General features: G+C 40.5%; 1 protein-coding gene across 3 annotated transcripts in view; it reads right to left on the bottom strand.

Annotated features, from left to right (window-relative positions):
* Positions 1-100: 100 nt before the first annotated feature.
* The window catches only part of ST6GALNAC3 (ST6 N-acetylgalactosaminide alpha-2,6-sialyltransferase 3), a 334,346-nt gene continuing 310,173 nt past the window's right edge, over positions 101-24,273 (bottom strand). Inside the window, exons 4-6 of one of the 3 annotated variants that reach the window (XR_012905922.1) lie at positions 14,731-14,838; positions 6,722-11,438; positions 101-5,879 (exon numbers count right to left, since the gene is read on the bottom strand). Coding sequence is in view for 1 of the 3 variants with exons in the window: in XM_075936284.1 (XP_075792399.1) it covers positions 11,252-11,438; positions 14,731-14,838 (295 nt within the window). In the remaining 2 variants the exon portion in view is untranslated. Of the gene's footprint in view, positions 11,439-14,724; positions 14,839-24,273 lie in introns of those variants that run through there. The other 2 variants (XM_075936284.1, XR_012905923.1) reach the window with 2 other exon arrangements.

Genomic DNA, 24,273 nt, shown 5'->3' with positions numbered 1-24,273 from the left:
GGCCTGCTGAGATTATAGATTAGGCCCCCAGGCTGGGGGTCAACGCTTTATTTCCCAGGGGAAGGGGGACGGAGGCGGGCGGTGCCCCGCCACACATGCCAAGTCAGGAAACAACAAACAAACACAAAAAGAGTATTTGTTGTACTCCGTATATACCATTGCCCAAGGACAGCTCTAAGTTGGAAAACTGATATGGAATTTTACTTTTGTGGTTAGTCTAAAGTTAATCAAAAACAAGTACCAGACTAGCTCCAGTATCACTAGAGGCATATGTTATTTCTGAAATACAGTCAGAGATTATTTGCAACCAGACACAAGCACCAATGTGTAAAGTGCCTCTGTTTTCCCTTCTTTTCAGGGCAGTATACATGTATAATTCAAAGAAGAATGTTCTTTGCTTTAATGGGCATGTTTCATGGGTATGCATCTCGCGTTTGTGTTCTGACACCAGCAGTCCTGAAGGGTCATGGCATGATAGTTCTGGTGCAGAGCATTGGTTGGGATACAGCCCCTACAGCGCTGAACTTGCTCTCCCTTGACATTATTATTGTTACTATATATTCAGTGCATTAGTGCACATGGTGCTTTCTCCACAAGATTCGCTACCTCAGTTCAAATGATTGCCAAGATTTTATAGTGATGGATATTTTGTGCCTGATTCAAAGCCCAGGCTATGTCTACATTGTGGCCTTCTTCCACAAAAGCTTATGTCAATGAAGTATGGAGTGGAATACTGAAAAACTGAGGAAAAACGGCTCTTGCACAAGAGGGGGTTTTTGCGCAAAAAGGAGCCATCTACACAGCTCCTTTTTGTGCAAAAGCCTCTTGCGCAAAAGCGGCTGCTAATTAATTATGCAAATGAAGCATGGCGATATTCTACTCCATGCTTCATTTGCATAAGCTATTGCAGAAGAAGGCTACAGTGTAGATGTAGCCTCACTGATGTCACAGGAGATACCTCCACTGACTTCAATGGGCTTTGTATTGGGCCCTCAGTGTCTACTCAGGGTCCATACCATAGCAATGAGCAGTCTATGACTATTAAAGTGATTGACCTCTCCTAATTTTTTTAACTTTGAACAGTCTGCTCCTGCACAAAACTCCTTCATTTTAATGATGTCACTGTTATGACCTTTCATAGTTTCATAAATTTCAGAGTTAAAGGCCAGAAGGGACCATTTTATCATCTAGTCTGACCTCCTGTATAACAGGGACCATCACATTTCACACAAATATTCTATGCTGAGCCCAATGGCTTCAGTTATTAAAGCATTTTAGTCCTCGGGAGAGTAAACAGTTCTATGTCTCACACAGAGAACACGAGACACGGAGATGTCACCAGTGCCCAAGGCCCCTGCAATGTTACCATGCTTAGATAATCACAGCCAGTGATCTATGCCTCCCACCTTGGTGGAACATTCCTTCCCAAACCCAAATCTTGCAACCTCTTAGATCCTAACATGTGAACAAAGCACACAAGCCAGGTATCTAAGACTGAGAACCTGGACCACCCTCCTTGGATCTGTCTGTATGTGTGTGTGCATATCTCCTCATGCTGCATGAGAGAAGGATTCACCTGCCTCTATGGAACCATCTTCTCTCTTCTCTGTGCATTGCAGATTCCTCTGAAAGGGGAAGAGTTGGAGCATTGGCAGATGGGAAGGGAGGAGTGTGCAGATCAGGCAAATTTTCAGACTGATTAGAAAACATGGTTCAATTTGACACACTGCAGTACATGCAATTGTGACATCATCAAAATGTATCAAAGTTGAATGCAACTAGAGATGGATAAAATATGAGCAGGTCAGATAGACATCTATCAGGGATGATCTAGACCAGTGTTTCCAAAATGGTGTTTTGCAGGACCCTGGGTTTCCGCAAAGTGAAAATAAGGGTTCTGCGAGAAAATTCAATTACAATAACATTTTATTATTAAAAAATAATAATGTTTTAAAATATGTGCAGTTCAACTAAATGTTGATCCGATGACCTTGTTTAGCATTTGTTTATTATTATCTTTACTTATTTGTGATCTACTTTTTCAGCTCCATATATAAGACTGTTATTAGGGGTTCTGCAAAATTCTTTCGAGTTTAAAAGGGTTCTGTGGCCAAATAAAATTGGGAAACACGGATCTAGACAGTGCTTGGTCCTGCCCTGAGGGCAGGGAACTGGGCTTAATGATCTTTAGGTCCCTTCCAGTTCTAATATTCTGTGATTCTATCAAAATATTTTGTGAAATTTTTGCTCCAATTTTTCCCACTTTTCATAAGACAACAGATCTACATGCTATATAGAAAGTATGCAAAATAAATGTGTCCTCTATTTTAATCTTTTATCTAATTTAGGACCACAGCTGGTTGGACAATGAAGACAAATTTACTTATCTGACATGAATGAAAAATATTCCCAATTAATATGTTTGATAGCAAAATATACTGCCAAAATATTTGTGAGCATCATTCTACCAGAAATAACTAGAAGAACTATTTGAGGTGTACAGGTCAACTGCTTACTTTCTTTATTCACATGGGTATCATAGAATCATAGAATCATAGAACTGGAAGAGACCTCAGAAGGTCATCAAGTCCAGCCCCCTGCTCTAGGCAGGACCAATTCCAACTAAATCAACCCGGCCAGGGCTTTGTCAAGCTGAGACTTAAACACATCTAGGGATGGAGACTCCACTACTTCCCTAGGTAACCCATTCCAATGCTTCACCACCCTCCTAGTGAAATAGTTTTTCCTAATATCCAACCTGGACCTCTCCCACCACAACTTGAGACCATTGCTCCTTGTTCTGCCATCTGTCACTACTGAGTACAGCCTGTCTCCATCCTCTTTGGAACCTCCCTTCAGGAAGTTGAAGGCTGCTATCAAATCCCTCCTCACTCTTCGCTTCTGCAGACTAAACAGACCCAAGTCCCTCAGCCTCTCCTCATAAGTCATATGCTCCAGCCCCCTAATCATTTTGGTTGCCCTCCGCTGGACCCTCTCCAATGCGTCCACATCCTTTTTGTAGTGGGGGGCCCAGAACTGGACACAATACTCCAGATGCGGCCTCCCCAAAGCCGAATAAAGGGGAATAATGACATCTCTGGATTTGCTGGCAATGCTCCTCTTAATGCAACCTAATATGCCATTAGCCTTCTTGGCTACAAGGGCACACTTTGACTCATATCTAGCTTCTCATCCACTGTAACCCCCAGGTCCTTTTCTGCAGAACTACTACTTAACCGGTTGGTCCCCAGCTTGTAACTATGCTTGGGATTCTTCCGTCCCAAGTGCAGGACTCTACACTTGTCCTTGTTGAACCTCATCAGATTTCTTGTGGCCCAATCCTCCAATTTGTCTAAGTCATTCTGTACCCTATCTCTGCCCTTAAGCGTATCTACCTCTCCCCCCGGCTTAGTGTCATCCGCAAACTTGCTGAGGGTGCAATCCATCCCCTCATCCAGATCATTAATAAAGATATTGAACAAAACCGGTCCTAGAACTGAACCTTGGGGCACTCCGCTAGAAACCGACCGCCATCCTGACATCGAGCCATTGATCACTACACGCTGGGCCCAGCATTCTAGCCATCTTTCTATCTATCTTACCGTCCATTTATGCAATCCACAATCCCTTAACTTGCTGGCAAGAATATTGTGGGAGACCGTATCAAAAGCCTTGCTAAAGTCAAGGTATATAACATCCACTGACTTCCCCATGTCCACCGAGCCAGTTACCTCATCATAGAAGCTAATCAGATTGGTCAGGCACGACGTGCCCTTTGTGAATCCATGCTGACTATTCCTAATCATTTCCCTCTCATCCAAGTGCCTCAATATGGATTCCTTAAGGATCCCTTCCATGATTTTTCCAGGAACTGAGGTAAGACTGACCGGCCTATAGTTCCCTGGATCGTCCTTCTTCCCTTTTTTGAAGATGGGCACTACATTTGCCTTTTTCCAGTCATCCGGGATTTCTCCCGATCTCCACGACTTTTCAAAGATAATAGCCAAAGGCTCCACAATGACATTTGCCAACTCCCTCAGTACCCTCGGATGCACTAAGTCCGGACCCATGGATTTATGTACGTTTAGCTTTTCTAAATAGTTCCTAACCTGTTCTTTACCCACCACGGGCTGTCCATCTTCATCCCATCTTGTGTCACTTGGCGCAGAAGTCCAGGAGCCGACCTTGTCCGTGAATACAGAGGCAAAGAAAGCATTGAGTACTTCAGCTTTCCCCACATCATCTGTCACTAGGTTACCTCCTTCATCCATTAGGGGCCGCACACCCTCTCTGATCACCTTCTTCTTGTTAAAATGCCTGTAGAAACCTTTCTTGTTATCCTTCACATCCTTAGCCAGTCACAATTCCATTTGCGCTTTCGCCTTCCTGATAACCCTCTGGCATTCTCGAGCTATACCTTTAAACTCCTCCCAGGTCATTTGTCCAAGTTTCCACTCTTTGTAAGCTTCCTTTTTGTGCTTAAGTTCACCAAGGATTTCCCCTGTAAGCCAGTCCGGTCTCCTACCATGTTTGCCTCTCTTGCTACGTGTCGGGATGGTTTCTTTCTGTGCCTTCAATAAGGCTTCTTGAAAATACTGCCAGCTGTCCTGGACTCCTTTCCCCTTCATGTTAACATCCCAGGGGATTCTGCCTATCAGATCTCGGAGGGAGTCAAAATCTGCTTTTTTGAAGTCCAAGGTGTGTATTTTACTACTCTCTTTTCTTCCTTTGGTCAGGATCCTGAAATCTACCATCTCATGATCACTGCTTCCCAGGTTGTCACCCACCTCCACTTCCCCTATTAGTTCCTCCCTGTTTGTGAGCAGAAGGTCAAGCTGCGCACGGCCCCTGGTCGGATCCTTCAGCTCCTGCGTCAAGAAGTTATCCCCAACATTCTCCAAAAACTTCCTGGATTGCCTGTGTACTGCCGTATAGGTTTCTCAGCAGATGTCAGGGTGATTAAAGTCCCCCACGAGAACCAGGGCCTGCGATCTGGAAGCTTCGCTCAGTTGTCCGAAGAAAGCCTCATCTACCTCATCCACCTGATTCGGTGGCCTGTAGCAAACACCAACCACAACATCAATGCTGTTGTTTGCTCCTTTAAACTTAACCCATAGACTCTCAACAGGTTTTTCTCCCTCTTTATACTGGAGTTCAGAGCAATCGTAGTGCTCTCTTACATATAGTGCAACTCCTCCTCCTTTTCTCCCCTCCCTGTTGTTCCTGAACAGTCTATACCCTTCCATGACAGCGCTCCAGTCATGCGAGTCATCCCGCCAAGTCTCTGCTATCGCAATTAAATCATATTTCCTGGTCTGGGCCAGGGCCTCCAGTTCTTCCTGTTTGTTGCCCAGACTTCTCGCATTAGTGTACAAACACTTCAGGTAACCAGTTGATCGTCCTATCTTCTCCATTCGAAACATGGGTCCTCCTTTCTTGCCCCTTCCTCTCTGCATTTCTTCCCGGTATCCAACTTTCCCACTCCCCTAGGGTTTTGGTCACTGTCCCCCGACGAACCTAGTTTAAAGCCCTCCTCACTAGGTTTGCAAGCCTGCTCGCGAAGATGCTCCTTCCTCTCTTCGTTAGGTGGACCCCATCTCTTCCTAACAATCCTTGTGCCCGGAACAGAGTCCCATGGTTGAAGAAACCAAAGCCCTCTCTGCGACACCATCTGCGCAACCACGCATTTACGTCCTCAATTCAACGATCCCTGCCCAGTCCTTTCCCTTCAACAGGGAGGATGGAGGAGAATACCACTTGCGCTCCAAATTGTTGGATCCTTCTTCCTAGCGCTACATAATCCGCAGTAACACGCTCAAGATCATTCTTGGCTGTATCATTAGTTCCCACGTGGAGGGTAGTTGATTAATATAGGGATTCTTAAATAAAGTAAACAAATAGCATCTAATTAAGGTCAGATAATATGTAGTAGTCTTTATTTAAAAGAATAAATGCTGCCACATTACTGTTCTAATAGCTCTCAGAAGTTAACTGATCAAGGTCTCTTAACATGGCTATACAACAAAATTCTTTCTTCCATACTGTAGTGCTGATTTCTAACAAATTCCCACAAAGCCATGTCTTTACAGTGGTCTTAGTTCCTTATACATATAATAAAAAAATGAAAATCTGAATTTCATTTATGCTAACGAGAGGCTAATTCAAATAAAGGAAGTGATGTTCATTTGCATCAAGATTCAGCCACACCAGAGTAACGTTTCCAAATGTGGTTTTACTCAACCTTCAATTCACTACAAGCAGGTAGCAACACTTCCAAGTCTGGCTTGTGACAACAGAGCCTAAAGAGGTTTTCAATTCTGCTACACATTTAGCTGCTATTAGTGGAGATGTATTTATCTAAATGGTCATTGCACCCGATGAACTATTCCATATAGCATGTAAATATGCCATAAAGAGTTACAATAGATTCCATTCATTTTAGAATAATTTCCTCTTTAGAAAAGTTTGTTTAAAATACAGAAAAAATATTTGTGGTGAATTTTCCAATGATAGAATTCTTAAGGAGAAACTGATTGGTATCCTCAGGTTCTCCAGATTCCTCATTTAAGCCCCTATTCTGCAGTTTATTCCTACTGAGCAAAGCATGCACATAGTTTCAGCGGGATATAAAAATGTGTCTTGTCTATTCTAACCCTTGACATCAACCTAATCTACGTCACTACACCTATGTAAATAGTCTGGCTGAAGCTGATGTACTTACCGCTGCATCTTGCATGTGGTAAGTTTGGTGGGGGCTGTTCTCCCATCAATGCCAGCTACTTTTCTCATCCTGGTGTCAACAGGAGAGCATTCAGAGATTGATTTATCGCGTCTTAGTACGCATGATAAATCAGTGGCCAGTGGATCAGTTGCTGCAGTATGGATCACCGGCATAGTGGAGACAAGAATTCTTGTTTAGCAATGCACCTAAGAACACATTGCAATGCTTTGCCTTCATTCCTATTTGTACAGGGAGAGGTGAATGTCAGTGAACATTTACCTAGAAATGCTATAGTTGGTAAAGAAATAATAATACCTATTTATTACATAGCACTTGTCATCAGTAGATCTCAAAGTATAAAGGTCACTATCATTATCCCCCTTTTCCAGATGGGGAAACTGAGGTGTGGAGGGGTGACTAGCCTAAGGTCACATAGCCACCCATAGTACAGCAATGGTTAGACCCTCTCTCTCCTGTTTCCCTGTCCAGTGCTGAAGCCACTAAGCCATGCTACACTTTTCCCCAATATAATGTACAGTAAATGCTGAAGAGAATGCAAAGTCAGAACTGAATACATACCAGAGATTGGCCTTCTGTAGCAGAATGTGTGTTAACCGCTATCTGTAAACACACATTGCAAATTTCAAACCAGTTCAAGTCTCCAATTTTTTTATATTAATGTAAAATACCGTTTGTGGACTTGTGAGTAGGATGTCCTGATTGCTCTTGGAGGATTTTGTATAATTGTATTAAATATTTGCATTGGCCCTATTTATTTTTCAGAATAAGGCTTCACATACTTTACAATAGATTTTTGTTGATCTGAACAAGTTCCAATTATCTTAAAACTATCTTGCCTTCAGGCTGGAATGATACTGAAATATTGCTCTTTCCAGATATGGAAAAATATACACATAGATGATCTGAACGCTGTCCTTATTGTGGGGAAAAATGGTTTCCTCATCCTTAACACACACTGTGCAGATGTAAATGAAAACAAAACCCTTGGTGAGAGAAGTAGGCATTAGCTATCATAATGCATAGCCTGATACAGTCAAGGTGGGTTTTTTAGGCCATGACTATAGATGGCTGCAGAAAAAGCACTAACCGAGCTAGATGAGAAGCATACATAATATTTGACGTGCTGCCCTGCCGATATACACACAGAGATGATGATGGTGGATTGAAGAATTGTAGGCTATAGCTCTGAGGAATCTACTAGCTCTGCAGGTTTGCCGACTGGGAAAGAGAGGGGGCAAAGGGGTTAACTGCTCCGGCGCCCAGCAATTTTAAAGAGCCCAGGGATCCCAGTCAGTGCTGCCAATACTGCAGCGTTGGCAGCACCCAGCACCCTGGACCTTTTAAATTGCTGCTGGAATGCCATGTGGCACACTCTAGCCAGCACGAAGGGCTGGGGGAGCTGGTGTGGTGTGCTCCAGGAAATGCAGAGGGCTGGCTACCCCCAGTCCTTCTCCTTCCATCTGAGGCCCTACCTCTTCCTGGAGCATAGGCCAACCCTCCCATGGCCTGGTCCCATCGTGGTTGTCTGCTCTGATGACCTATCATGCAAGATTTATCTCACATGAAGGCTCCTCTCACTCACATGAATAATTTCTGCCTCTATCTCATTACTAGTCACCCCTCTTTAATTCTGCCACCTCATCTCACCTGATGTTCACCCTTTGGGTTCCTTTTCCCACAAGTGACTTTACACATTTCCCCGTTTTGCCCTTGTCCAATATGAAGAGAACACCCCCCATTGTGTGGTGTGCTCTGCATCCTTGCGTTTTCCTTCAAATCCCTCACTGCAGTTCCTTTTATTAACTTTCTATCTAGCCATTCAAATTGACAATATGTGCATGCATATAGCAAATATAGATCAAGGACTCAGAGCTGTAGCTTCCATCCTTCCATTACCCCTTTCCCCATCCTTGCTTTATTTCAGTCCTTGCTGTATTGGTCTAGAATAGATTTTAAACGTTTGGGAGAGGAGATATTTCATGGTTTTTTTTATTTTTATAATTGTAACTGAGATTGGGGCTGCACTGGGCAAGGCACTGGACAGACACATGGTACACGACAGTATCTTACTTAACAAGCTTGCAATCAAACAAAAGGATGGACAAAGGAAGGGATGAGGAAATGTGATAATCCTCATTTTTCAAAAGGGAAACGGAGGCAGAGAGAGATCAAATGACTTGCCTGAGGCCACACAGGAAGATTGTGACAAAGCCAGACACTGACTTTATACCACCCGAGGCTTAGTCCAGTACCTTAACCACAAGCCCATCAAGGTAATGCCTGCCACGAATCATGTACGGGTATGGCACGCAATAGGTAATAGGCAGAGAAAGCTCATATATTTTAAAAACCATCAGGAAGATGCTGTAATGGAAAAATCCAGAGGCATAGTACAAGGGAAATGGAGATAAAACTCTGACATCACTCTCAACAACAAAGGGGAATGGTGTCTCCTCTTCATTATAGAAGGCTGGCACTTAATGATGATGAAAAAGAATATATATGCTCTAGACATATCAAATATAGATTTACATATATAGAAATATACATTAGGCAATTCAGTCAGTATACAAATACTTACATGAAAAAAATAGAGAGACAAGGTAGGTGAGGTAATTGTCTCTCTCATATCCTGGGACCAGCACAGCTACAACAACATTGCAAACATGTAAAAATAGGGTTTCCTTTCCCCTTTTCATGATTTACAAAAGTATACAAAGTTTCCTGTTTAATAGTGTGAGTACTCCCTGTGTGCAAAATACCACACACACTTCTTTCACAGTATTGGTTATTACAGTGTGGAAGCTGACATTCCAGGTGCGAAAATGTTCTTAGGAAATGTTTCAAATGGAAAGAGACTTCAACATCTATTTAAATACAGTAAAAAGGGTCACATTTAGTTGAATTATTTTCAGATTAAAAATGGTTCTGCTGCAGTTGAAATACATGATGATTAACTTTGAACAGTGTATTTCCATTAGAGATGGGCTAGTATAAAAACTCAAGAACTGCAAAATTGATGCAATAATCCTGGGATGCTCAGAGAACCCTCAGCTCCAACTGTAAGCTGAGGGACTACTTCAGTATTAGGAAGAACACAGAGTATAAAAGGAGGTGCACATCATCTTGCAGGTTTAGACCCTTACATGGCTGCCACTTTCCCTTAAAAAGCCAGCATACAAGAATGTATGCCAAGTACCACAGGTGTTGTCATCATAACTTTTTATGTATAATTTTTCATGTTCAAAACACTTTATGGCCATGAATTCATCCTCACAATATCTTTGTGAGGTAGATCAATATTATCCTCATTTTAAAGGTGAAAAAACTGAGGTGGAAAGGTGAAACAAATTGTTCAAAACTACGATCACAATTCAGGAGTTTTGAACTCCATATCCTGTCCTCATCCCTAGAACTCTCCTCACCCTCGTGCTTTTACACCATGGCTACGTCTACACTGGCCCCTTTTCCGGAAGGGGCATGTAAATTTCACTAGTCGTCGTAGGGAAATCCGCAGGGGATTTAAATATCCCCCGCGGCATTTAAATAAAAATGTCCGCCGCTTTTTTCCGGCTTTTAAAAAAGCCAGAAAAGAGCGTCTAGACTGGCCCCGATCCTCCGGAAAAAGTGCCCTTTTCCGGAGGCTCTTATTCTTACTTCAAAGTACATGCCCCTTCCGGAAAAGGGGCCAGTGTAGACGTAGCCCATTTGTAGAGCTATTACTTCAAAAAGCAGTTATAATTTAGGGTGATGTCCCAAAAGATGAAGTACCCTTGGTGGATGCTGGGGAGACATCCTCCAAAAATACTACAATTTGAGACGGTGTTTCAATGAATTATGTCATTCAAGATGATGGAGTAAGTTGGTAATCAGAACTTGTGTGTTATTTGTGAGCTTTTGTCCTATGAATATCTTTGTGCATGGGAGTTACTGAGAGTTTCAGAATCATTATTTAACCCATCTCTAATTGTAGCACACCCAGAGAGTGTGGATGCATGTGCAAGTGTACACATACTGCCACACTGGTGGTCCTTAAAATGTATTCAGTTTGCATGAAAGACAAATAGATAGTTACCTCCAAATCTACTGTCTTCCCTTGTATTTGCCTATAGGAAGTTCTCTTTAGTCATGTAAATCTAGAGGTAAACTAAATGCAAATAGGCATTTTAATTACCTAAGGCAACTGGACATCTTTTAAGGACCATTGCTCTGTAGGTATGTATATAACAGGGAATCATGGTTATCTGGAAACTGCTGCTGTCTTGAATTAATTAAAATGTGGTCAAAATGTAAAGTGCATTATGTGGTATATAACCCTTAGTGATAAAACAAGCAATTCATCTCCCTTCCACAAATTGGTAAGTTTTGCTTAACAGCTGAACCATCAACTTCTCTATCATCCAGTTTTAGTTTAGTTTATCTAGAGTGAGAAAGTCCATCAAATGTAAGTCAGATCATTGTAAACAGAGGCATTTTTTGTAATATTATGCTACTAAAGAATAACCAACATCAAGAGAGTGTCCAGTTGGGATGTGTAAATATTATCATATGCTTCTTGGTCCATTTAGCAAATACTTTCTTTTCTGTGATAAACCTATGACCTCCATAGGGAGCATTTTCATGCAGAAAGTATTCATCACATTCATCTCTTCCTGGCTCATAATAATGGTAAGGGACCTTTCGAAAGGCTTCTGATCTGGGAAAGAAAAAAAAACACAGATAAATGTTAACACATGCTCCAGGAAATCCATTACATACATTGTAATTTAATTCATTTGAATCCTTGCCCATGTGTCTTATATCCTGGGTGCATTAAAAGCTATCATATGAAAAATCTTTCCATTATAGTATATATACAGTATAGTTTGTGTACATTTTAATAGCTCAGATAAATAAAATATGACCATAATGCAGGCTTACTAGTTATCATAGGGTTACAGACAGAGTCTAGAAAACACTCCCAGGGTTGTTCTATTGCAAAAGTTAGCCAAGGGGTCAGTATCTCTAAATGGCAGATTCTCATTGCGTAGTCCTAGTCCCTGAAACAGGTTCTTGGGTTGGTTGACTGGGAATGGCACTCAACAGTTGATATTAACAAGTAAAACAGAAAGGTGAGCCTTTTTGCACTACTCTTTCTAGCAAATGATTAAGCTAAACCAAACTGATATCTCCTACTCAAGCAATGGTCCAGAATTTGCAACTATAGGGAAATGTCATTCCACCCTATTAAAGGAAGAGTGAAATGTTACTGTGCTATATACTGATTCTCTGCCAGGGCTGTGTACTGAGGATTATTGGCTGAAATCTGTAGAGACAGCTTTGAGGGGCAGTGAAGACAGCTATAAAATAATAATGATAAAAAATATAATAAATAGGAGAAAGGGGAAGTTGCTAGTAATAAACATAAATCAGAAGTTAGGACTTGTAGAAAATTGATAAGGATGTATAGGAACTTAAGAAGAACTCTATGGCCAGCAGAATTAAGGACAATAAGAAGTTTTAAAAGTATATTAAGTTAAAAAAAAAGAATCCTGACAATAGCACTGGTCTGTTACTAGATGGTAATGGTAGAATTACCAATAAAAATGTAGAAAAAGGAGATGTGTTCAATACATATTTCTGTTCTGTATTTGGGGAAAAACAGATGACACATACTCATCATATGCTGATAATAAAAGTCTTTACATTCCACTAGTAACTTTGGAGGATGTTAAACAGAATCTACAAAAGTCAGACATCATATAGTTTTCATCCAAGAGTTTTAAAAGAGCTACCTAAGAACAGTTCACTGGACTGTTAATGCTGACTTTCAATAAGTCTTGGAGAAAAAAGGAAGTTCCATAATACTGGAAGAAAGCTAATAAGCCAATTTTTATGAAAGCAAAAGGAATGACACCAGCAATTATAGACTTGACATTGATCCAGTCAACCTGACACGGAACCCAGACGAAATATTATACTGGATTAGATTAATAATTAAAGGATTGCAATACTATTATAGTCTTGACCTTCACAATATCCTCTGGCAAAGAGTTCCATGGGTTGACTATGTGTAGTAAGAAGAAATACTTTCTTTTGTTTGTTTTAAACCTACTGCCTATTAAAGGTATTAGTGTTGACATAACATATGTCAGTATGTTGGCTTTTGTCAACATTTTGATTAAAAAATTGAATGACATAAAAATTAACATGGCACACATAAAATGGACTTCAATGGTTAATAAATATCTCTCAAAATGTAATGGGTCTGTTTTCAATGGAATGCTGCACTGGTCAGTTCTTGGTTCTATATTTTTATCAATGATCTAGAAGAAAATAAAATTGGCACTGATAAAGTTTTCCAATGATACAAAAATTCATGGAGTGGTTAATAATGAAGAAGACAGGTTACACATACAGGGCAATTTCAGTCTCTCGGTAAACTGGACTCAAACAAAATATGCATTTTGTATGGATAAATGTACCTCTAAGAACAATGAATGTAGGCCAAATTTACAGCATGGAGAACTCTATCTTAGGAATCAATGACTGTGAAAAAGATTTAGGGTCCTGGTGGATATTCAGCTGGTGGATATTCAGCTGAACATACGTTCTCAATGTGACTCTGTGGTCAAAAGAGCAAATGTAATCTTCGGCTGCATAAACAGGGGGGTTTTCAATAAGAGCACAGAGGTTATTTGGCCTCTGTATTTGACACAAGTGTGACCACACTGGAGTACTGTATCCAGTTTTGGTGCACACAAGTTAAGAAGGATGTTGATAAATTGGAGAGAGTTCAAGAGAGGGCCACGAGAATGATTAAAATATTGGAAAACGTGACTTATAGCGGTAGACTCAATGAGCTTAATCTATTTAGTTTAAAAAGTAGATTAGTGGAGTGACATTATAGTCTATATGTATATACATGGGCAGCAAATAATAAAACATGGGCTTTCTAATCTAGCAAAGAAAGGTAGAACATGACCAATGTCTAGAAGGTGAAGCTAGACAAATTTTTTATTCAGACTGGAAATAAGGTAGAAATATGAGGGCAATCAACCACTGGAAAAATTTACAAGAGCCATGTGGATTTCCCACATGATTGTATGTTTTTTTCTAAAAGAGCTGCTCTAGGAATTATTTTGAGTAACTTTTATGGCCTGTGCTAGACAGGAGGTCCATCTAGATGATCACAATGGTGCCTTCTAGCCTTGGAATCTAGGAAAAACTTGAGCTATGTCACTCCTGTTCTCATGATCTTTGTCATATTTTCCATACACAAGGAGAAACATACATCCTTTCAGGGTGGATGACTGTGATTGTGTGTGTGTGTGTGTGTGTGTATGTGTGGGTAGGTAGGGGGAACTGAATTAAAGGTAACAGGAATCTGACAGCCAATATGCCCACTTTGCTGCATCTGCCTTTGTGTGTTATTAACTCCAGCTGAGAAGGAGCTGGGTCTTCTTCATAAAATGAGGAAGTGAGCTTTTGTCGAGGGACAAAGGAGGGAGGAGATAGGGAGTTTTCTCTATCTCTGGGAAGGGCCTGAGGCTGGCAGACAGAAGGATTTGGGGACAGTATTAATTGCTTTGGTGGGCCTTGGAAAAGGGAAAGGCACAAAGAAAGAGTCCTGAGGGGTACATTTCGCAAACAAGAAATCCTAATGTATTAAGAAATCAAAGTGTATTTGCATAGACATATTTGAGTATGTCTACTTGTATGGAAAAACGTTCTCCATTTGCCGGCTAACTCCAAGACTGTAGAGAGTCTTTGATTTAAAAGGTTTCTTATGACATTTGACATCAAAGTTTTATAAATGGTCGTTATTTTATCAACACCAATGCCATATCAGAGCTAAATACAGTGACAGTATGGCATCACATCAATGCAAAACACTAGGAAATGGATATCTAATTCATTTTTTGGATTTATGGTATAAAAATGAATTGTGTTATTTTGACAAGATATCAGAATTGTAGATACATGAAAATAATTTCCTGTGATCTTACTTGCAGTAGGTGTCATTTATCATCCCATACACATGAATTCCATAGCAAGCGTCCATAGCCAGAATCAAGGTAAACCAACCAGTGCTGAGATATGAACCTGACTGGACCCTGTAAAAATACAATACCATACATAACAAATTGCAGTGAGAAATTACTAACACTTTATCAAGGAAATATCGCTATTACCTAGGCCAAAAGGCATTAAGCAACTTGACAATCTGTCAAAAACATACAATTATTTTGAATTGTTACAGGTGTTCTCTAATTCTTTTTAGCTTGGGGCCTCAGGCTACAGCCCACAGAAGAAAAACCATATGCTAAATATCTGAAAGTCAAACAACTCATGCCCCGTAAGGTGGAAAGTAAATTATATGTACATCTGAAAACCAAATTAATGTCGTGTAGTAGATGACAGATGATAACCACTGCCGGAAGTCAAATGAAAAGGGATGTGTAAATGCACCTATTTATACACCACCCCCCCCCCCCTTCATGTGCATAGGAACTATTACTATAATGTCATGTATATTACATGAATATTTTAAGTTTACAATGTGCAACTTTTAAGATTTTGTTGACAATCAGTTTGTAGAATCAAAAGTGGCTGAGATGAAATACTTGAATCAGAGAAAAAAATGTAAGGGAATATAATCTGGTCTGGAAACATTTATTCATGCAACTAGTTCCATTGAAAGAAATAGGACCCCATGCATGACAGCAAACTAATCACATGAATAAAGATCTAGCCCACAGTTTCCAAATGCCTCCTATATGAGAAAATATATATTATTTAATAAAGGTCAAATATTGTTCACATTAATCATAACAGCAGCACGACTGGGACTCAACAGACGTTCCCACATGAGAAGAGCAAGCAAGAGATGTTGTTTTAATATCTCTGATAAAAAGGAATATGTTAGGCAATAAGGATGGGATTCACACACATATCTAGGTGCCTGATTCCCATTTAAATACCGTTGTGAATCCCACCCTGCACTACACTCTGGATAAGGTCCAGCTTTGCTTAGAGAATGTATGTGCCTTTCAGTTCTAGTGAGAGAATTGAAAATTAACTAAATATTAATAATAATTAATATTAATTAAAATCCATGTGATAAATGTTTACATTAAGTCACAAAGCTAGCTAAATGTAACCCTAAAACTGGATTCAGTTCAGGAAGATGTGGGGTAAGGTAAGGTAAGGTAAAACAGAGTGGATAAGATGTCATTTCTGTAGCACCCAGATTCTCATTGTTTATCACAAGGTAAAGCAGCCTAAGGATTGCTCTAAATTAAGTTTGGGTGCGAAGATCTTCCCATAGGGCCTTGCTACAGCAATAGGTGCTTTGAGTATGCTGTCTCTTCTCTTGGAACTCCCCCAAATATCTGTATGCTGGGGATGATGTAGAGCCATTCTGCCAGCTTTATACCACATGGAAAAAATTTTATCAGGAGAAATGCCAGATATTTTATTCAGCTGCCTTTGTGCAGCAATGAAACCACCTGAGAAGCCAGAATCAGTATCCTAATATTATAAGTTAGTGCTGAAATATATCCATGTACAAATAAAGTGGGGTGACAAATGAAAGCTACCAAACTTTCACCAAACCTGCTCTGAATACTGTTGTGTTTTGGTAACCGATGTACTTACAATCAGAAACTGCTTATTTTTACTTGCTCTTCTCTCAGAGAAATGGTGCCATTAGTACTGTGACGTTAAACAGGCTTAGAGACATATGATTTAAAATATGATCTTTCAGCCAGTTTATTAAGAATTAAATATAAGCTATGAGGCACTTATATTCCTTGTTCAGGGCATATTGTTTGGTTTTTTACAGCCCTATTTCTTTTTTACCCTTTGAAATGCTGCAACTGCCACAGTTAAATTGCTCCTAGTAGTCTGTGCATTTTCTTAGTGCTCTTTATCACCAGATTTGGATGTTGGCTCACTTTTTTCTGCTCTCTCTAAATGTCTGTATGTCTTCCCTTCACCCAAGTTTCTCCAGTTATACTAAACAGATTTTTTTCCCTAGAGTCTACTATAGAGAAATACCAAAACTTTCCATAATTCCCAACCAAATCGTGGGGAACTGAAGTGGGTGTTCAAAAGTAGTTAATCCAGAGTAGCATCTGGCCATGTTTAGCTGTGCTGCTTTTAACAAGCTTCCTGCGCAACAGCAGAGGCATGCTAACCTTGGGCTAACCATTTAAAATCGTAATAACCATTTATCAGAGCCCTATGAAGATCAGGACCTTTCCGATAACGGAGGCTTATTGGACAGCACTATATTGACAATAGTAGCTGAAATCTGCTATGCTCAGGAGTAAAAAGGAATTTTAAAAAGAATTAATCAATATTTCATGTCTTGTTTTAACACCACTGGACTTTAGTCCTCCCATCAATATACTACACTGGCAGGATAAATAAAAACAGCAGAGTAAGTTCCCAGAAACCTTCCCTGGGAAGTGGAGTGCATGATAGAATACAGATTATGTACTTTAAAACAAAATATTTTTTCCTTCTTTTTCTTTTCTTTCTGAAGATCTGTGGCAAATGAAGGAACACAGTTAAACAGTGGGAGTTCTGGAGGAAATGTAACACCCCGGAATGCTATTGATATTGTAAACAGATTTTATATATTCATAAAAGCAATACAGACAATGTGAAAACAAGTCAATGGTTATTTGGTGTATTTATCTTGGAAACGAAAAGCTTATTTGGTGTATTTATCCTGGAAAAGAAAAGCTTATTTTGCTCAAGTCTCCTACGACTTCAAAGAGAAATGTTAATTACTGGGATTTTATTCACGCTTTTAAGACGTGGTTTCAGCAAGTTACTTAAGTATATGCTTAACTTTAAGCACAATGTCCAATCAGAATCAATAGAACTAATATGTTTAAAGCTGGGCATATACTTAAGTGTCTTGCTGAGCTGGAGCCTAGGAAGTGACTGTCCATTTAAATACCACTCACTTCAATTTAAAAAAACAAATGTGTTTAAAAGTTATCTGCAAATTTCAAGTTTCAAAATACTGCAGCTTTATATTTATGGGAGTGTTCTATATCTAAGCTATAAAGGATTGATGATTGTTCCATAAAGTTTAGAGAACTAATAATTTAAGAATTTTCTCATTAAATGGCAAATTAATTAGCCAGGAAAAAGCTTAGATATCATATAAACAGGAATCTGGGATGCCATTTCAAATAACACAAGAGAAAATGCACCTTCTTAAACATTGATCTCATATGATTCCTTTTGCTCAAAGGGCTTTTTTAATTAATTAAGAAATATCCTTTTTCTAAAAATCCTCATAAAAACATTAGTATGAATATAGAGCGCAAACTGAGCACAGATTCAAGTTGTATGCAATCAATGGCTAAGCACGCACAGAGATCAACAGGACAGGATCAGGCCTACAGAGTGCTTTTTATATGTAGAGCTTAACATGTTTTTCACGCAGGTGGGTAAATGTTAGAAGTGATTAACCTACAAAAAAATTTGAAAAATAAATTAACAACGTCTAAGCTCTTATGGTTTCTCATGGTACAAAGCAGAACAATATTTTATTTAAGGAGTTTTACTTTTTTAAGGAACATATCAATTTTTCATTTTTTAATTTTTTTAATTTTTTTGCCACTGATGAAATGAAAAACAATCAGGGTTCACCTATCCCTTCTCATCCCCAATTTTCCCTTTCTAAATATGTATCATCTTCTCCTTTGGAAAACTTTGAAAAGTTACAGAATGCCAAAAGAAAAAATGAAACACTGTAAATTTGACAATATAACTTTTCTAAACATGAAAAAACTTTAAAGAGTTTGTAGGAAAGAGAAAAAAGAAAAAAAAACACTTCACATCAATGGTTTCATTGTATTCTGTGTCACAAAGAAAAAAAGGAGACTTGTGGGTGGCAAACTCTGCAACTTAAATAAAATGATTTTTAAAAATCAAAACAAAAGGAAAATTTCAATTTGAAAGTAAACTTTGTTACATACTCTATCCATTTTTCTAAAAATTGAAAATGATATCTTCCCAAGGAAAATGTCACTTTTGATTAAACTCCATTTTTCAGTGGAAAAATGTTTCTATCAAAATATTTTGACCAGTTTTTGTAAATACTATTTTATCTATTTTATGGAAAAATTGAGGCACAAAAAGATGAAATGCCTTGGCCCATGTCACACAAATGATAAAGGTATGAAAGCAACCGATCTATCTTGCTGATCAGTCTAGTGTTCTATTCGCAGGATTATGCCCAATTCCATCTTTGCACATTTTTTCTTTTAAACAGTTCATATTTTAGTACATGCACACACCCACATATAAAAAAGCCACCTTACATTGTGCATGCTATTACATACCAGTGTATAAACTAAACCAGCATTTTAAGGCTGAATCCTGATGTGCTTAATAGGGATGTTAGATTGTGGGTAATAGAATAGTCGACTAACTGCATGAATTCTTAGCAGTCAACTATTCTAGAGTTACCAGCTTCCTCTGTATCTGTGGGATGTGGGACTAGGCCTCTGACAGTGGGATGCAGAGCTTGGTCCTGCTGTGGACAGAGACTGGTTCCCAGCTGCAGTCCCTGTCCACGGGGGTCTGAGCTTCCTTTGGACTGGGGCTGTTGCCAGAGCAGCCTCTGTCTGCAGGGAGCTCAGGCCACCTGTGGACAGGGGCTGCTGCTACCCGCACTGCCGCCTCTGTGTCAGAGGCAGCAGCACGGGGCGCCAGGCAGAAGCTGGTCTATGACGGGAGTCAGTTTAAAAACCAGCTCCTCTAGTGGACTGGCTGCCTGCTGCCCTGTGCTGTTCCCCCCGATACAGACACAGCAGCGTGGTCTGAGCTCCCTGTGGACAGAGGCTGCTTCAGTCTCTGTTGGCAGGGAGCTCGGACCCCCCAGAGACACGGCTGCTGCTGGGGACCACCCTCTGTTCACGGCAGAACCAAGCTCTGCATCAGGTTGACAGAGGTTTAGTCCCACATCAGGCAGAGCAGCCTCTGTCTGCGCTGATTCTGGAGGCAGGTGGCACTGCAGGGCTGGTGCTAGGAGTGGGAGGGGGGAGAACCAGCTTTTAAGCTGTCTGATACAGAGGCAGCAGGGGGGAGGGAGTAGAGGGAAGCGAGTAGTCAACTAGATTATCCAGTAAGCCTTGGCTTACATTCGTTGCATCCCTAGTGTTTAATAGGCTCCACTTCCACTAAAAATAACTACAATACCTGCCCGAGGAAGTGAGGAAACAGATTGACAGAGCCAGACGTGTACCCAGAAGCCTCCTGCTATAAGACAGGCCCAACAAAGAAAATAACAGAACATCACTGGCCATCACCTACAGTCCCCAGCTAAAACCTCTCCAACGCATCATCAGTGATCTACAACCCATCCTGAACAATGATCCCTCTCTCACAGATGTTGGGTAGCAGGCCAGTCCTCACCTACATGTCAACCACATATCTACACCAGTGACACCATCACAGGACCTAACCACATCAGCTACACCATCACTGGCTCATTTCACCTGCACATCTACCAGTGTAATATCATGTGCCATCATGTGCCAGCATTGCCCTCTGTCATATATATTGGCCAAACTGGACAGTCCCTACGTAAAAGAATACACAGACACAAATCAGATATCAGGAATAGTAACATACAAAAACCTGTGGGAGAATACTTCAATCTCCCTGGACACACAGTGGCAGATTTAAAAGTAGCCATCCTGCAACAGAAAAACTTCAAAAACAGACTTCAAAGAGAAACTGCAGAGCTACAATTCATTTGCAAATTTGACACTATCAAGTTAGGATTAAACAAAGACCATGAATGGCTAGCCAACTACAAAGGCAGTTTCTCCCCTCTTGGTTTTCACACCTCCACATCAGCTGCTAGAAGTGGGCCACATCCTCCCTGACTAATTTGACCTCCTTATCTCTGGCCTTCCTCTTGGTTGGTTCCTCTTACTCCTGTTACACGAGGAGTAACAGTTAATTTGAGGGAAGGGTTTTGGATCGGACTACAGTGTCTCCGCGCGGCGAATTAATTCGGGCTACCGGCATTTTAAAATGGCGACTGGCTGCGAATATGTTAATCAAGTGTGGGATATTTAAATCCCACATTTCATGAGCAACTTCGGAATGCTTCATTTGCCTCCCTAGTTCAAACTAGGGGGCAAGTGTAGACATACCCTTAGTCTATAAAGTGCTACAGGACTTCTCATTGTTTCCATTAAAAATGGTGTAAGTGGAAGTTGCCCTGAACTTCTCAGGATACAGACTTTAAATATCTTAGATGTGAAAATTAAAACCTATGGATTTATTTCATTGAGAAAACCAACTGTCTGAATGCTCAAGGAATGAGTACTCCAGCTTTTTCATACTTTCTAGGGTGGGATTTTCCGGAATGCTCACGTGATGTCAATTGGAACAGAGTTAGGCAGACACAGAACACTTTCAAAACTCTCACCCTTAATCTGTGCATTGATCACATGGGTCAAAGTTCATGTCACACTCCTCATTGGTACCCATCCTAAGCCAGATATGCTAACAAGAAGAATGGAGGCTCCAGAAAGACAACAGGAATCCCAACAACTGAACAACTGATTCTTAAAAATGCGCCAACAGGCCGAAAAAGTGAACTCACCATGGTTTTGCAGGTGAAGAACAATAGATTGCAAGGGAACGGGGGAACTCAAAACACTACAGCTCTTGATTGGGATTAAGACAAAGGGACAGACAGTGAGGGAGTGAAGGTGATTCCTACAGCAACATGGCTCAAGGGAACTCTGGCACTGGTCAGTCAAATGCTGTGTTAGCCTTGTTTTTTCTGTGCTGAAATAAGAACTGTGATCGTGTTGACTAATAAACCCTACTCTGCTGTGAAACAGCTATTTGGAGTTACTGCAGATACTTGACCCCTGAAATGCGTATATGTCTCTGAACAGGAGTGTGCCTCAATTGGACTCACTGTGCAGAGCACACAGGGAGAAACGAGAGAGTTGTGGCTGCATGGGCTATCCTACAGTGACCCCTGGGGTCTGGCATACCAAATGGGTCCTCTCAAGGGACTGCTTAAAAGTCAGGACATAGCACAGATCTTGTAAATCACACTAATATAGGACTCAAAGGGACCTCAGAGGTCAGCTAGTCCAATCTCTTCTGAGACAAGAATAAGTACTATCTAGAACATCCATGGTGTGTGTCTAATCTATACTTCAGACTTCCAACAACAGAAATTTTACAGCTTCCCCAGGTAATTTAACTACCCTGACAATTAGGATTTTTTCCTAGGCCATGTCTACACATACAAGATCGAAGCAGCCACAGTTGATCTTCTGGGGTTCGAATTAGCGGGTCTAGTGAAGACAAGCTAATTCAAACTGCAAGGGTGCTCCTGTCAATAACAGTAGCCCTGCTTCTATGAGGAGTAAGGAAAGTTGAAGGGAGAGTGTGCTCCCTTCGACTTCCCACAGTGTGGACAGCACCAAAATTCAAGTTAAAATACTTTGACTCAAGCTACACAATGAATGTAGCTGAAGTTGTGTATCTTAATTCAAATTTATTCCCTGGAGTAGACCGGGGCTAATGTTTAATGTAAATCTCTCTTTCTTTAATTTAAGCCCAGTCTTGTCATGCTCTCAGTGGTGAAGAACAATTTATCACCTTCTTTTTTGTAACAACCTTGTTATGTTCTGCCTCAGTCTTCTCTTCTCCAAACTAAACAAAGCCATTTTTTTCAATCTTCCTTCATAGGTCATGTTTCCTAGACCTTTAATCATTTTTTTGCTCCTCTCTAGACTTTCTCCAATTTGTCCACATCTTTCCTGAAATGTGGCACCCAGAATTGGACATAAGACTCCTAGCGAGGTCTAATCAGCACTGAGTAGAATTACCTGTCTTATCCTGCTTACATCCCAGAAGGATGTTTGCTTTTTTTCCCCCAACGGTATTCTATTATTGACTCATATTTAGCTTGTGATCTACTATAATCCCAGATCTTTTTCTGCGGTATTCCTTCCTAGTCAGTTCTTTTTCCATCTAGTATTTGTACAATTGATCATTCCTTCCTAAATGTAGTACAGGACGAACCTCTCTCTAAACTGGGACTCTGGTTCGGCAACATCCGTGGTCCAGCGTGCGGCTGTGAGGCTTCCCAGCAGGGCATTTATCCTTTTTGCATTTATCCTTATTGAATTTCAGAGGAAATGTAAATTTTAAATTCAGATGAAATTTCATCCTAATTTAATCCATTTCTGCAGTTTTTCAAGATCATTTTGATCCCTAATCTTCTCATCCAAAATTCTTGCAGCTCCTCCCAGCTTTGTATTATCTGCAATCTTTATAAATGTGCTCTGTGCCAGGGGAGCCGACAGGATTAATGGGCATGTGGGGGGATCTGTCTTTGTGCCCCCAGAAGGGGAGGGGCCTCAGACAAAAGGGCTGGGCAGCACACCCATCCTCCCCCCTGGCCTTCAGAGCCAGCCAGTGCGTGCTGTGCAAAGATCTGGAGCACGCAGTGTGGCATACCCATGGCGATTTTAAAGGGTCTGGGGGTCCTGCCACTGCTACTGCCAGTGGTGGCAGCTGGGAGCCCTCAGGTCCTGAGATAACTGCCCCTTTTGCCCCTCTCCCATCGTTGAGCCTTCTTTGTGCCATTATCAAAATAATTTATGATGATATTGAATAGAATTCGACCCAGGAAAGAATTGTTAGGGATCCCACTTAATAAGCTTTTCCAGCTCAATTGTAACCTATGGATGGCTATTCTCTGAGGACAATTTTCCAACCAGTTATGCATCCACCTTGCAGCAGGTTCATCTGGGCTATATTTGCCCAGTTTGATTATAAGAAGGTTCTGTGAGACAGCATCAAAGCCTTAATGAAGTTGTGACAAATCACCTCTCCTTCTCCCCTACTGGTCAGGTTTGTTACCTGTGATAGCACATGGCGACAGCTTTGCGGAGGGGCTGTCTCTTTAAAAAAAATCACCTTCCACCCTTAAGGACAGTGCCTTGTTCATGATCTGCTTAAGCCTGAACAGACAGGGACAACAGTTTGCACTTAGATTTTTACTTTCCAGCAGCTTTATAAGCAGTTAAATATTCCAGACAATATTTGGCTTAGACCAATAGTGGCATGTCACTACTGCCATTGCAATATATGATTCATAACACCTTTTATTTGATTATCCTAAAATATAAGACAATCAAATGTATTTTCCTTGAGCTACATAGTATGCTACAAAGCTCTTTAAAAAGTGAGAAAACTTATGAAACTTGATAAAGAAAAGAATAGTGTGTTTCATGCTGGTCTAGAAAACAAAAAACAGCCTTCTTTGACACCTATTAATATTTTCTGATGTAGGCAAAACAAAGGAAAAAATTGGATTTCTCTCTAATCAGGGAAAAACAGAAGGCATCAAATCTTTTTTTAATGATTAAGGGTGGGTGCGTTCAAATCAAGTAAAAAGTTCTATCGTCATCAAAATTCTGGTTCAGATACAAAAATCCCAGGAAGCTCTTCTCTTTGTTCAAGCACAAATTCAG

The sequence above is a fragment of the Pelodiscus sinensis genome, chromosome 9, assembly GCF_049634645.1.
Source record: "Pelodiscus sinensis isolate JC-2024 chromosome 9, ASM4963464v1, whole genome shotgun sequence".
Taxonomy (NCBI): Eukaryota; Metazoa; Chordata; order Testudines; family Trionychidae; genus Pelodiscus; species Pelodiscus sinensis.
Note: the sequence above shows the minus strand (reverse complement) of the source record. Positions and strands in the feature narration are given on the sequence as shown.